Source organism: Dasypus novemcinctus, chromosome X, assembly GCF_030445035.2.
Source record: "Dasypus novemcinctus isolate mDasNov1 chromosome X, mDasNov1.1.hap2, whole genome shotgun sequence".
In the NCBI taxonomy this organism is placed as follows: domain Eukaryota; kingdom Metazoa; phylum Chordata; class Mammalia; order Cingulata; family Dasypodidae; genus Dasypus; species Dasypus novemcinctus.
The window spans coordinates 185,757,394-185,772,856 of record NC_080704.1 but is presented as its reverse complement, the minus strand read 5'-3'; the positions used below and the strand labels follow the sequence as shown (position 1 = coordinate 185,772,856).

The 15,463-nt window shown below is 42.1% G+C and overlaps 1 protein-coding gene across 20 annotated transcripts in view; it reads left to right on the top strand.

The window, feature by feature from the left end:
* MTM1 (myotubularin 1) overlaps positions 1-15,463 on the top strand; it is a 105,757-nt gene that overhangs the window by 25,028 nt on the left and 65,266 nt on the right. For 16 of the 20 annotated variants that reach the window (XM_071212952.1, XM_058291685.2, XM_071212957.1 and 13 more), the window contains one exon: positions 1,127-1,221. The exons of the other annotated variants lie outside the window; for them this stretch is intronic. In XM_071212952.1, coding sequence (XP_071069053.1) covers positions 1,127-1,221 — 95 coding nt within the window. The remainder of the gene's footprint in view (positions 1-1,126; positions 1,222-15,463) is intronic. 20 annotated transcript variants of the gene reach the window in all.

The following is a 15,463-nucleotide window of genomic DNA, read 5'->3' as shown; positions in this document are numbered from 1 at the left end:
GTTGACGCCCTCCTAAGATTCCCCTGTATTTGTAGATGAACTGATTACCATTGTTTCAGGGAACCCTCGGGCTTATTGACTAAGATCTAGGTAGTTTAGCTTTAAATGGCTAAAACATGGTGCTCAGTATGCCTAGGTTATAGATCTAGTACCTTTGTGAATTAGTTAGCCTTGCCCAGTGAGAAGCTATTCTGTGTTCTCAGACTTGCACCCATAATCCTAGTTTTGCAAAGGGGACTAGTGAGATGTGTCCATCCCAGTTTCTGAATAAGAACAAAGAGGATCTTATTTATGTGAAGTTCTGGTGCTGTGCATCAATGCCTGAACCTTAATCAAGGTAGTAACTAATTGAACTAGCATGAAGTAGCCTTACTAGGTATTTTTTGGTTAGCACCTGAGGAGAAAGGTATTTCAGAATTGTAAAATATATATATATATATATATATATATATATATATATATGTATATATGTATATATATGCCATTAACATGTTTCTATTATAATAAATTAACTCTTTTGGTTTAGTTTATGCTTGATTCTACCACAGAGGTACTATTCTCTTGGCCATCTGTTTGATACTTAAATGTTTGAAATTAATCTAGCTAAACTTTTCTCTAGATTATTAAAAGAAAAAAAAATAGAATATAGAAACATTTCTCCTGCCAACATTTATTTATTAAAAACATGAGTTTGTTTGGTTAAAAGTTGGAAAACCTCAATACCCAATCCAGCGGTTAGTCCATACGCACATTGCCATCCTCTGGTGGAAGCAGCTGAAGTAGTTACCTTTATAACCACCTGAGGGTAGCAGCAGCAGTGCCCTCATTTACTTCTCTTCTCTGGGTGTTGTCACCTTGCCCCAGGTAGCGACATTGCTACGGGCTAGCTTAGGGAAGCACTGCTAGTGCCTGGAGATGACATGTGGCCCACCAGTTCCCTCACTGCCCTGTCCCAACCTAGCACGGTAATGTAGAAACATTTCCAGTGCTTGCTTTAAACCTTGTCAGTGATTTTTTTTTTATTGTAGTTATTCTTAGCCAAATAGTTTCTATTAAATCAGTGCCATTTGTTGTGTATTCTGGTATATATTTCCATTATTTTAGGGTACTTTTTTTATCTTAATAGACAAAGAAGTTATTTACATATGTCCTTTCAATGGCCCCATTAAGGGAAGAGTATACATCACAAATTATCGTCTTTATTTAAGAAGTTTGGAAACGGTAAGTAGACTCTAAGAACATAAAGGTGACCCTAACTGTTAAAGATAATACTAAACTGTTTCACTTCTACTTTGCAATATTGACTGTGAATCAGATTAACATGGATATATTTGCTGCTCAACTTAATTTTGGCTTATGCAAAACTCATTTAGCACTAACATATATATACGTAGGGAGTAGCATGAATCGAAAAAGCAGTTTTAGTCCTTCATAATAGTGGGGAAGGGAAGGGTTGGTAATTTGCTAGTTTGGAGAAGTTATGTAGGAGTAGAACAGTGTTCTTTACCAGAAACAGATGAGAACCACTTGTAGAGCTTAACAACTAATACAGTTGCCCCAGATATACTGAATCCAAATTTCCAGGGCTGTGGTTCGGTCCCAATTGTATTTTAATAACATCACAAACAAGGATGGTGATGTGAATCCCTGGCTAAGAACCACTCCACTAGAACTTTCTGAGTGTTCAATGACAAAGCACTAGATAGCAGTTTAGAACTAGGATGCTATGGCACAACTTAGGGCCACTCTACCTTTGCATTCTATGGCCATGAAATGTTTGCCACGGCATTTTAAAGTAATTCTACACTCACTGTTGGAACAATGAGATGACCATGAGAGGCCCCAGAAGAGTAAGAGCAAGTGACTGACCACTGTGGCTGCCAAAGAAGGACTTAGAGGTGCCATTGCCCAGGAGGGGAAGGTATATTTTCGTGGGATGGACTGAGGGAGAATAGGTCCAGGGTACATGAAGAGTAGCCCATCAGCACCTTATTCGTGGAAGACGTTGAGACTACTGGGGAAACCTAGCTTTTGTTTCATTGTTTTTACCCCACTGTTTCTTCAGGACAGCTCTAATGTAGATTAGGTTTCATCTTTTAATCTTTGTGTTTTATTACACTCATTATAGTGTCCAAATTCTGAAAAATGCTGATAATTATTCCTATTGCTTTAGCTATAAGAGCCCCTTTTATGCTGCCCCAACTTATGGCATCTCCTATAGCACAGTGTTCATAGAGACTGTTACCTGGATCAGGCCACAGGGTCCCTGAGATTGGGTGTTTCACTTATGTGATTCTTTTCAAACTTCTAAGTAAGACTGTAGATGAGCAAATGGTAGAAGATTCTGGAAATTAACAACAGTGAGCTGGATGCCAAGCCTTGGCAACAGTTGGCAAAAATTCCAGAATTAATCAGTTAAACAGATGCTTTTTTCCAGTGGCTAGAAAAGAATAAACCATTAGTGTTATTGACACAGTGTCTTGATTAGATCAAGGCATGTGATAGATCCTGGTGAAGAAATGGGGGCTGAATGGAGGCGATACTCTTAGGTGGCATTATAGACTCTTCATGAAGGGCTAAATGCCAACTAGGAAGGGTGGTCGCTAATGCCTTGAGGTTCAGGGCCCTTCCTCTCCAGCATTTCTAATGCAGTACAGATGAACACATATAGGTGTGCATGTCCAATATGTGAGAAACCGCCCATCTAGCCAATGGGCTGGAAGACAGAATCACGGTTTGAAAGGATTCACTTGCTAGGACATTGGACCGAAGCTAATAATATGAAATTTAACATAGATAGTATTTTCTTAGGGAAAAAAATCACTTGCATAAATAAAGGATGGAGGAGGAATGTCTTGGTGGGAATCCAAGCTTATATGAGCCAGCAGTTGGATATGACTGGTTAAAAAGCTAATGTAACTGTAGGCTCAATTAACAGAAACATAGTATAATGGCCAGGTGAAATGAGACTACTTCCTCTCTACAGTGTCCTGTTCAAATCCAGGTTTCCTTTGTCCACATACTCTCTAGTTTGCCAATCTCGCCCTTAAAGAAGATGATAGGAAGACCTGATAAAGCGGTCTTTGAATATTTGAAGTGCCTTTCTGTGGAGCAGGGAGAAGACTTATTCTTAAGTCTAGCTTCCAAGGGTCACATTGGGACAGATCAGTAGAAGTCAAAAAGGGATTTTATGCTCGTGTATGTGAGCATTGTCAAAAATTACAGTTGCAGAAAACGTCATGGTCCCTTTCACCTCTGAGACTCTTGGATTGGTTCCATTTTATACAGTTACTGATGATGAACTGTGATGTCATGATGACATTGTATCTATAGTGCAATCTCAACTATGTGGAACAAACAAAAGCTGTAGAAGAGAGACCAGAAGGAAATTTATCACAATGCTTACTACTTAGGATATCTGGAAAGTGGAATTATGCATGCTTTGTTTTCTTCCTTCCACTTTCCAGTATTTTCCCAAATACCTAAAATGGGCATGTCTTTTTAATTGGGAGACTACTTTGCAAATTTTATTTATTTTGTTTTCCTACAGCACTCTAAGAATAGCACTGAGTAGGCGAATGAAAACAGCCATTGACCCTGGCTACTAACTTTTTTTTCTTCCACTAAGTTTTACATAAACAGACCAATTGGCCACAGCATTTAGTTAAGGTATAAAAACAAGCAGCTATTAGCAGAAAGCATCATATAAAGAAAGCATTTAAGTAGTTACCCAGGAGCAAAAAACATAGTCATCATAGTGTTTCTTCACTTAAAGTCCTAAATAAGAAAATTACATGTGGATTCTACTGCACAATATGAGAGCTTTTTGAGTGTGTTTGACAAAAGAGCTGTCATCTCACTGGAATTTTGATGTGGACACCTGTATGTTTCAGGTATGTAAAATGTATAGTGGGTGTAGGGAGTCAAGATGTGTGCTGCTTGATTCAGCGATACGCTATCTCACCATGTGAAATGTCAAGGGCAGCTTCCCTGACTCCCATTCCCTGGTGCAGAGAAGGGTAGTCGTTTTCTTAGATTGTGGCAGCAGCCACCTTCTTCCCGGCCCCCCTTACATGACCAGTTTCCACTCTGGTCTACCCTACATACTGCTTCCAGCGGGAGCTTCCTTACAGCCTAGCTGGCCAGATTCCTTCTCAACTTGAAAACTGTTGTTGGTTCCCTTGCCCACCGAATAAAATCCATTCTCCTTTGTCTGACATAAAAATCCTCTGCAGTCTGGTTCTTGCTGCCTTCTCTCACATCAGCTCACACCACTTCTCCCCAAACATACTGTCTTCAAATTGCTCCTTCCCTTTTCCCAACATGCAAGGCCCTTCTGTGCTTCTCTGCCCTCATATATGCTGTTCTCATGACACCTGGGTGCCTTCTCCCTGCCCCATTCAGAAGCTGCTCTTTGTCTTTTAGAACTCACCTCCAGAGTCACATTGTCTCTGCCACTGTCGCTGGCTTCCCTTGAAGGAATTCTTCCCTCTTTATGTCCCCACAGCTCTCTTCTTCATGTCTCTAGGTTACCCTGATTGCTTCCCTCATCCCCCTACCTAAACTTTTAAGACGCCCCCCCCTGCTTCCTCTCCCCACTTCGTGTTTCTTTCTGCTCCTCACTGACTCAACTTGTGGGTTGTCTGTTTCCTCCACAAGAATGTAGGCTCCATGAGGACAGGGACTCTTATCTGTTCACTGGGAAGGTCAATATGTATTGAACGAATTCTGTCTTATTTATTTGCTGGTATGCTAGTGGCCTTCAGTAGATAGTCCTTTGGGAGCTGGCACAGAGATGGTAGACAGCAGGTGCTCAGTAAACATGTATTCCGCAAGTGAAGGCAAAAGGGAACAGTCTCGCGGATTGTTAGTGGTCGTTAGTGGGGAAAGGCCTTACCACTATGTTTTGAACCCAGTGTGGACTCTCCTAAATTGTGGCATCTTGAATGCCAGCATTGCTTCTGGAGTTCAAAAATCCACTAGCCCTCTTTTGACCTTGAGAGTGCTCAGGAATGTGACTTTGGGTTGATCTTATGCCTACAGTAGGAAGCACTGTAGGCATGTAGGGGCTACCCTGTATGTCATCTGGTAGACACTTTGGGTTCAGGCACCTTAGTGGATGGGAAAGACAACCTAGCCACCCATTCATTCATTCCTGCATACATTCAAAACTTCATTCCCTGGTGCCAAGTGAATAACTTCCTGCTCCTGTCCTTGAGGCATGCATAGCCTTGTGAGATTAGGAGATAAGTGCTTGTGGTATAATATGACCAAAACTATAGTGCTGCGAAGTTAGGGAGAGGATGACAAACCTAGAGTGATGAAGTAAGTAAGATGCTTTACGAGGAGGTGAGGAGGTGGTATTTGAACCGAGTCTTAAAGAATTGTAACAATTTCCTGGACAGAAGGGAGGGAGGGGCATTTCAGGTAGAAAGAACAGCATTCTTAATGATACAGAAAAGCACCATATTTATGGAAATGGCTGAATAATCTGTTGGAGCTGAAACATGGGAGATAGAAGGAGGAGAAGGGAATGGGAGGCGATGAGACCTCCAGAGTCTATCAGATGTGGAGTTTAGGCAGAGAAGAGTGGTTGCTGCGGGTATGGTGGATTAGGGGAGAGAGACCAACTAGGAGGTTATGGTAATTTTTAATGAAAGCACTAAGGGCCTAATGCAGTAGTAGTGAAGACAGGGGGTCTCAGCCATGAGAGACTGGGGAGGATCAAATCAACTCTTGTGATTCTTCATTTGAGTGATTGGAGCTGCTTCCACTCATCAAAGTAGATATTCTGGGAGGAAAGAATACCTGTTGGAGGTAAGCCCAATGGAATTGTCTCAAAAGCAGTTAGAAGCACAACTCTGAAGTTTACAAAGTTATTAGCACAGAGGTTATAGTAAAAAAAGCATGTGAGTTCACAAGATTACACCAGAAGAGTATGTGGCAAAATAGAGATGAGGGCTGGGGAGAAAACCCTGTGGGGAAGGAGGGCACAAACGTGTGCCCGAGGCAGGGAAAGAAAGCAGGGGCAGTGGAGAAAACAAAGGAGCAGCAGCCAGAGAAGTACAAAATTTCTGATAGAGACTGTGTTAGAAGTTGCTGGAAGAGGAAATCTCAAGGAGGGGATTGAGATGCAAGGTTCAATAAGATGGGAAATGAGAAGCGGCTGTGGAGTGTGACCATCAAGAGTCACCTGGAGCCTTTAGAGAAGTGGACATGTGAGTTTGATTGGTCTTGCTTGCCCCTCCTTCTACCTCAGAGCTGTAAAGATTCTTCAGCATCATGGCCTTGGCCCATTTCTCCCTAGTCATTATTCTCTCCTGGGCTCTGGTCATTTCCGTACAGCTAAAATCACATGCTAACAAAGCTCTTTCTAGTTCACCAGTCCATTCCCATAGTCTTTCACCTGATCCTGATGGCAACTGGCAGGTAGGCAAAGCAGATGCTAGCCTAGCCCATTTCCCGGTCTTGTTTGCTAGACCTGGCCTTTCCTCTGAGCCATTCCTCATTTCTTACTGCTTGCTAGAGATCCCTTGACTTTGCAGTTGGCATCCCAGACTCTTGAAATTCCTTGGCTCTTTGTCCCACCCTCAGTTCCTTCTTTGGGTGTTGTTTCTCTTAATGAATCCTGGAGGTCCTTCTGTCTCCCTCTCCTCCCTTCTCCCCTACAGTTTTCTTCACACTTGCCCTGTGCTTTCTACCCCTATTGCCTCACCCTCCTCCAAAGCCTTATCACTAGCACCTGTTACCTAGGCCAGTGCAATAGCTTTATACTAGGCCTCCCTACCTTCAGCCTCTCCTTAGTCCATTCATTCTGGCTCCTTAAGACAGTTACAATCTCTTCATTTCCTTGCTCACAGTGGCTCATTTCCTGCATCATTTCAGCTTCCTCCAGCTGGTGGTCATTGTCCTCTACGTACTGTTCCTAACTTGTCTTCCTAGCATCACTCTCACCCCATTATCACCTGTTTATCCCCCACCTCTGGCTCAAATGTGCTTTCTCACCTCTGGGCCTTGCTGCACCTGAATCACATAGTCATCTCTTTCCCATCCATATCCTTTACCCCTTACTTTTAACAATTATTTGAAATAGTTAAGATAGACAGTTTAGAATAACACAAACATCTGTGGATCTACTTCCAGCTGAAGAAATCCATCCCTCTTCACACTTGAGGTAATCACCTCCAGCAAATTGGTATCTGTCACTCCCAGTCATTTCCACAGGCCCCTTTTTAAAAATAAGGTAAAACACAGGAGATGTGTAGGGAGCTAAAGGGATAGGTGTGTTTAAGCCTTTGAAACGAGCAGGTGGTAACCCTTGGTTTGAGGATTAAGAGTCTGCTGAGGTGGGAAACATGTTACTCCATTTTCTGATGATAAGCAGGAAACAGCACCTTCTTCCTGAAACTAAATTCAAGTAGAAATTTGTTGTTGGGGTTTTCTGCAAAAGATTGTAACATAATGATTAATTCTTCAGGCAGAGTTTTACCCAAAGATTCTTGAGTACTATTCAATAGGATGGCTCTTTGGTTGGCAGATGAAAAAGAGCAGACAATGCTAACTTTTACTCAGTGCAGGTATTTCTGTGAGAGACGAAGGTAATGTGATTTATCCACTTTCTTTCCTGATGGTTTAACAGTGCAGAGATAGATGCCCACATGTCCATCTGACTCCATCTCTCAGGTTCTGAAATAAGCTTCTGACAGGTGCTAGGTGTCGTTCCATTCAAGAACTGGGCATCTAACAAGTGCTGGTACTACTTAGGTTCTGTAATCTCCATACCGGGCTGCAAGGAGAGCTGGAAGGCTTGGATACAGGGAAGAGGGGCAAAGTTTACATTCCACTATGGACCTTTGAAAGTAGACTTAGACCCTTTTCTCAAGAAACCAGTCCAGTTCAACACAAGCCCAAGCAAAGATTGCTGGAGTAGTTTTCTTTTCAAGAAAATGAAAACTCTTCAAGATTGTCCTTTTTTAGTTCCTTCTATCCAGTGAATTCAGTACCTCTTTTCATTTTAAAGGAGGCAAAATAATGCTAAATAGACTGTATTAATAAAACATCCCAGTGTGTCCATAAATAGGAACATATGTGATAATACAGATTTTATGATAGGTATCTTTTAAAACTTCCAGTCTCAACTCATCTCCTTATTTTTCTGCTGCAATATGAATGCTGCTTTAGGGTTAAAAAATGTCCTGTAATACTCTAGATTCCCTTGCCCCTTGTCCTTATACCCTGCCCAGTTTACCACTTACCAAATGTGGATAAACTCAGCTGTCTGTGGGCGACTGCACTCTGATATTGAAAATCACATAATGGATTTAATTATTTCCACTACAGATAAAGGCTTTCAGACCTTAAAAAAGGTCTCATTGCTGCTTTGGCAATTATTTGGCTCTCAGATCTCAGTCACTTCCCTGCCTGCATGTATGACAAACCTTCTGTACTCTTTAGCTGACCTGGTCTCTTGCTCTGTTGAAAAGTTAAAATTCATCTTAGCCAAGCTCCTGTAAGTTTCTCTCTCACCACCTGATATCGTCTGTCTTCACATGTCTTTTCCTTCTTCCCTCCCATCTGAGAGGAACTAGGTGTCTTTTATTCCAAAGCAAATCCCTCTACTTCTACTTGAACCTTTATACTTTTACTTCTTCTGGAGCCTTAGTGTCCCATTGGTTAGTCTGTGACTTACATTTTCAGTTTTCACTGGCTCCTTCCCCCCATTCTAAAAGCACTTTCTTGTGTGCCTGTTCCCCCCCTGATACTACTGTCCTCTTTCTTCTCCTCCTCTGCCAAGCCTCTTTAAAAATTAGCCCACACAGGCAGCTTCCACTTCCGGTCCACTGTCTCCTTAACTTCTTGCGGTCTGGCTTCTGTTCCCTATTGAAACTACTCTTTCCTTGGCTAATCCCAGTGATTGGCTCCCCAGCTCTGTCACTTCTCTGCAGCGTTTAGTATTGCTGACCACCCCTTCCTTCTCTGTCGTTCTCTCCATGCATTCTTGGCTCCTTTCCCATTTCTGCCTTTTGCTGTCTTTGCAGTTCATTTTTTTCTATCTCGAGTATATTTTTCCCCAGGGCTCTGTCCTCTCCCTCTTCTTTCTCCATTGTCAGGTGTTTTCCAGATCTCTAGAACCAGTTCCAATCTTTCATTCTTTATTCATTGAGTATTTTAGACCCTTGTGTGTGGCAAGCACTGTGCTGAGCCCAGCAGGCATGGCTTCTCCCTCCCAAAGCTTATACTTCTGATGGAATCAAAAGCCATTAATCAAATAATCACACCAATAGATAATAGCAAGCTGTGATGGATACAGCATGGGGGTAGTACAGGAATGCACTAGTTTCAGGAGCCTGAGAAATTGTCCTGAGAAAATGTCGTTGACTTGTGGTCTGAGGAAAGAGTAGGAATTACCTAGATGTGAGGTGGGGCCCAAGGATGAGAGCAGAGGCCAGGGAAATAGCACATGTAAGGCACTGAGTCTAAAGGGAGTGTGGAAAGAGGGCAGTGGGGCTGGAGTGCTGGGGGAGAATGGCGAGGGTGTAGACAAGAGGTAGGTAGGTGGTGGCCAGATGACAGAGGCTTTCTGGGCCCTCATAAGGATTTGGGTGTTTAGATTTGAGTGGTGAGAAGCTTTTGAAGTGGTTTAAGCAGAGGAAGGATAGCATCAGCTTTGCTTTTCGAAAAGATCACCCTGGGGGGCAGATTTACTTTTATTATTTTATTTTCTTTATGTATTTACTTATTTATTTAAAAGAAACTTTATTATTTTTTAACCATTTATTTTTTCCATCATCATGGGACATTCATTGCACTTGGTGAATACATCTCTGAGCACTGCTGCACCACATGGTCAATGGTCCACATTATGGTTTACACTCTCCCCCAGTCCACCCAGTGGGCCATGGAAGGACATACAATGTCCAGTAACTGTCCCTGCAGTACCACCCAGGACAACTCCAAGTCCTGAAAATGCCCCCACATCACATCACTTCTTCCCACTCCCTACCCTCAGCAGCTACCATGGCCCCTTTCTCCACATCAATGCTGCATTTTGTTCGATTACTAATCAAAATAGTTCATGAATAGAATATCAGTGAGTCCACTCTAATCCATACTCCATTCCTCCATCCTGTAGACCCTGGAATGGTTATGTCACTCCACATCTATATCGAGAGGGGGCTTAGATTCCACATGGAAGATGGATGCAATTCTCCTGCTTTCAGTTGTAGGCACTCTTGGCTCCCTGGTGTGGAGGTTGACCTTCACCTCCCTGTTGGCTGGGTGGGATAAGTCCAAAAAATCAGACGGTAGGACTTGCGAGTCTATTGAGGCTCAGGGCCTGGCTATCACATGGACAGTCCAGAGATTCAGGTCCTCTGAGTATATGCTAAACCCCAGCACCAACCACAGGTCCAGTAAAAGTAACAGGAGAGGCTTGTGAACAAAGATCACATCTGAGTCCAACTCCATCACACTCAGGAACACAAACTTCAAAGTAGGGCCAACTGACATGGCACTGAACTCCCATAGAGCCTGTGGGTCTCTGTAGCCCTCAGAAGAACCAATAGCTTGGCTTGTATCTACATTGGCTGTCTCTGGGACCCTGCTGAGGTGTGCGTAAGGGCAGCCCCTCTGATGACCTTTTTTTGGAGACTAATATTACATGTAGGCTGAGATATTCTGCTGGTCTGAGTTGTCCCTTTTATTCAAGGTTGTTTTCTACTTACATCATCAGCTGGTACTTGGTAGTTATCCCTCGGCGCCAGGGAGGCTCATCCCCAGGAGTCATGTCCCATGCTGGGGGGAAGGCAGTGCATTTATATGCTGAGTTTGGCTTTGAGACTGGCCACATTTGAGCAACATGGAGGCTCTCAGGAGCTAACTCTTAGGCTCCCTGCAGCTCTAGGCCTAGTTCTTATTTCAGGCACACAGGCTCACGAGCATAGTCATTAGTATCAAGGGTAAAAGAAACTTTAGATTACATAAATGTTACATAAAAAATACAGGGGATTCCTACATCCCCCACTCCCTCCCCCTCCCACATTTTCCCACATAATCAACATCCTCCTTTAGTGTAGTACATTTGTTACAGTTGATGAACACGTATTGGAGCATTACTACTAACCATGGTCAGTAGTTTACATTATGGTTTGCGCTCTGTCCTGCGCAATTTTGTAAGTTATGACAAAGTATATAATGACCTGTATCTGTCATTGCAGCACCATGCAGGACAATTCCAATGTCCAAAAAATGCCAGGGGGCAGATTTTAAAGGCAGCAACAGTGGATGCAGAGAGACCACTTAGGCTATTGCAATTGTCCAGAGAAGTTCCTGCTTGAGTTGGTGAGAAGTTGATTGATTTTCAGTTGATTTAAGTGGTAGACATGGGAGGTTGAATTAAGGTTACCTCCTCTTCATTTGGAGAAAGGAATATTAAGGAGAGTTTCTAGGTTTCTAGCCTTTTTGTGACCAGGGGGATTGAGTGTCAGCCACCTAGACAGGAAACCTGGAGGATGACATTGTTTGGAGACAGAAAAACCATGCATTTAGTTCTAGAAATTTTGAGTTTGAGGTGACTTTGAGACAATTCCGGTTCTGTATTTCAACTGCCTCTGGGATATCTGTACTTGGTTAATTTATCATAACCCAGTATGTCTGAAATTGATAATGTTACCTTTCTCCAAAATACCCTTTTATGTTCCTCACATGTCTTGGTTGGTCCCAGATACCTGGGCCTAAATCTGAGTTGTCTTTGGTTCTTACACAGTAGTTAATCAAATCTTAATGCCCATCTCCTTCTCTGCTTTTTGCCTTGGTTCCTCTGCATTTCCAGATCCTTATAACTTCTCACTTCATGAGCTTCCTCTCTTTTCCATTCTATGCTGCTCAGTGTTGCCCATTCTGATAACAGCATTCCCTTTCTCAAAACACATTTTATGGACCCCTATCACCCCATACCTAGCCCAGGATGCCTACCAGTAATGTCCCTGCTAACCTAGTTAAAACCTGACCCACTTGTTGCTTTTTATAAAATTGCCATGCTTTCCTGCACATGTGTTTTTTTTTTTTTAATTTTTTAATTTTTTATTGACTTTGTAATAATATTACATTAAAAATATATATGTGAGGTCCCATTCAACCCCACCCCCCCACCCCCCCCCACCCCCCCCAACAACACTCGTTCCCATCATCATGACACATCCATTGGATTTGGTAAGTACATCTTTGGGCACCTCTGCACCTCATATACATTGGTTCACATCATGGCCCATACTCTCCTCTATTCCATCAAGTGGGCCCTGTGAGGATTTACAATGTCCGGTGATTACCTCTGAAGCACCATCCAGGGCAGCTCCATGTCCCGAAGACGCCTCCACCTCTCATCTCTTCCTGCCTTTCCCCATACCCTTTGTCCATTATGTCTACTTTTCCCAATCCAATGCCACCTCTTCTATGTGGACACTGGATTGGTTGTGTCCATTGCACCTCTATGTCAAGAGGAGGGTCAGATTCCACCTGGATGCTGGATGCAATCCTCCCATTTTCAGTTACTGTTTTTTTGAAGGCCCAGCACAGGATGTTCTTATTGCAACTTTAAAGGCTCATCCTTAGTGTTGACATTGCCTCTGCGGCAGACTCTTCGCGTGATCGGATCAATAAGAAATCATCTTGCCCTCCTCTGATCTCCCATCCCACTCTGTCTGGGCTGTCTTACAGCTCTTGGCAGTTGTGACCTGGTCTTGTGCTTATTTTGATTCACGTGTCTTGTCTCCCAAGCTAGGTCCTGAGTTACACATCCTGTTTATCTTTCTTTGTAGACTCCTGGTGCCCAGTACAGTTTCTGTTACGTAGTATACACTCAAGAGAGAGACAGTGGGTGTTTTTTTTTCCAGCTTGTAAGCCTAATTTACTTCTCAACTATTTTAGATACTTAGAGGTACAGAGGCAACAGAAATTTGGAGTTAGAATGGCCCTTTGAGAATCCTTAAATATTTAATGACATTTAGGTAGTGAAGACTCAGGTTTCTTGGGAGTTAAGCTAATTTTCCTATTCCTAGATTGTCAGTTTGGCCTGCTGAGATATCTGATCTTGAATTTGTCATCCAGGGAGGACATGGCAAGTAGCCTCATTAGACTGTAGGCGCTATTGGTCAGGAGCTGTCTGCTTTTCCTCACTGTCCCAGTTTTTGTTTTGTGTTGGGTCAGGGCAGTCAGAGGTATAGAATTTCCTGTGGACAGGGACGAAGAGCAGCAGGATCTCATCTCACTTTTCATCCCTCTGCTTTTTTTTTTCCTTTCAGTCTTGCTTCCATGTTGACATTGGATTAGCAGATTTTTATTTAGTATATATATATATGTGTGTATTTTAGGTATAAGTTTGACATTTAGGAATACAGTTGAACAGACCTTTGTAAATTTCAATATAATGTAAGCATAATAACTGAGACTGCTTGATAGTAGGTTTTTATTAGCAGGAATGTATTGTGAAGCAAATACAATATGCAGCTATATGTGTACACAGTTCAGTTGTGTTTTTCTCTTTAAGCATATGGATTTGAGTCATGCAGTGAGGTGTCTCACCCCATGGCAACAGATCTAAAATGCACCCCCCCCAGATACAAAGACCTGTCAGATGCTTGCTCAAGCCTACTGTATTGGCAGAGCACAGTTATGCCTTCTAAAGACTAAGATATTCTTTCCCATAGTAATAATAATAATAATTAATAATGTTGATTGTTTTTTAGCTACGGTGGGCCAGGCACCATGCTGGGTACTTTAAATCAATTATCTCGAATCCTTCTTACTTTAGGATAACTGAGTCCAAAGTCATCCAGCTAATTAGTATCAAAATTCAGGCTTAAATCAGTTGTAGCTCAAGAGCTTGTACTCTTTCCTTTGCCCCATGATAACCAGACTTATAAGAAAAGAACTCCCTGATGATCCTTTATAGTTACTCCCACCTTCCCCTCAACTTCAGGCAACCACTTCTCTGTTCTCCATCTCTATGGTTTTGTCATTTCAAGAACATTATGTAAATGGAATCACACAGTGTTGACCTTTTGAGACCTTGTAATCTCAAATGCCCTTATGATCCTTCCAACTTGTGTCCATTCCCTAGTTCATTCATTTTTGTTACTGAATATGGATGTTCTACAGCCTTATACTTTTTGAGTTTCTAGACAACCCATGCACTAGATTTATATTTTACAAAGAAATTCTTAGTTTTAGTGTTGTATTTTAAGAGGATTTAAAGTAAAAGAAAAACTATATATTCATATCCCCTTGAAAGGACCTTTTTCTACAGAACAAAAGTTCAACAAACACCTTTTTCTTTTCTTTATTGTCAAAGTTGTCTAACACAGCATTATAGAAAATTTTGGATTAAAAATTTTCACATACCCCTTTCTGTCTGTCCATATGGATATTTTACATTATTGTAATCATAGTATATTCTGTGTGCTGCTTTTTTCCGCTTAAACTTTCCATTTACATAGTTATTGTAATAGCTGCATGCTCTTTCCATAGAGTTGACTAACAAGAATTTTCTGCACCCTGATCTCCATTGTTGGCTCCATTGAGTATCTTCATACATATAGCTTTTCTCCTTGTGTTGAATGATGGCAAGAAGTTCTTATGACTGAAATTATTTGGTCAAAGGGGTAGGAACATTTTTATGGCTCTTTTGATGTGTGTTCCCAGACCTTGGCTTGAATCTCAACCCTGTCCCATATTTACTAAGTAAATTATAAAAGCTTTTTAAAGCCTTGGGTGCCATATCAGGAACCAGGGATAATTGCATCTATGTTCTAGAATGGTTGTGAGGGTAAAATGAGATGATGCTTGCAAAGCCCCTGTTGGAGCAGCTGGCCCAGTGGAGGTATTCTGTACACGGCAGCTGCTATTATTAACTTGTTGTGACTTCACTAATACAACTCCATCATACCAGCAGTCTCATGGTCCACTTGTACCCAGTGTTGAATAACAAATGCCAGAGAAGCATCACTATGGATAAGGCCCTCTGTGCACTGCTTTTGGATGCTTGGTTTCTAGTGGGGGATACAGACATATAGATACATGGAAACAAGACAGAATGAAGCAGGTAGTATAAGAGCAGTCCAGATAAAATGCTGTGAGACTCCGAGCAGGGAGTAGATAATTCTGCCTTATCTAATTGAGAAACAAAGCTTCCTCAGAGGTATGCTTGCTGAGCCAACCCTTAAACCATGGGAAGAAGTTTGGCAGTTGGGAAAGGTAGATTATTCTAGGCAAATGGAATACTTTCTGCAAAGCACATAATCCTGATTATAGATGAAATGCTTGAAGAAGGTGAGGGAGTTGGCTATGGCTGGAGTGCCAGATGTGGTAGGAGAGGAAGCCTACAAAGACAGGCTGGAAACAATGCGTCAGGGGCTCTTGAATTTCGTACCTGAGAGATAAGTCTGTCCTCTGCAGGCAAGGAGGAATG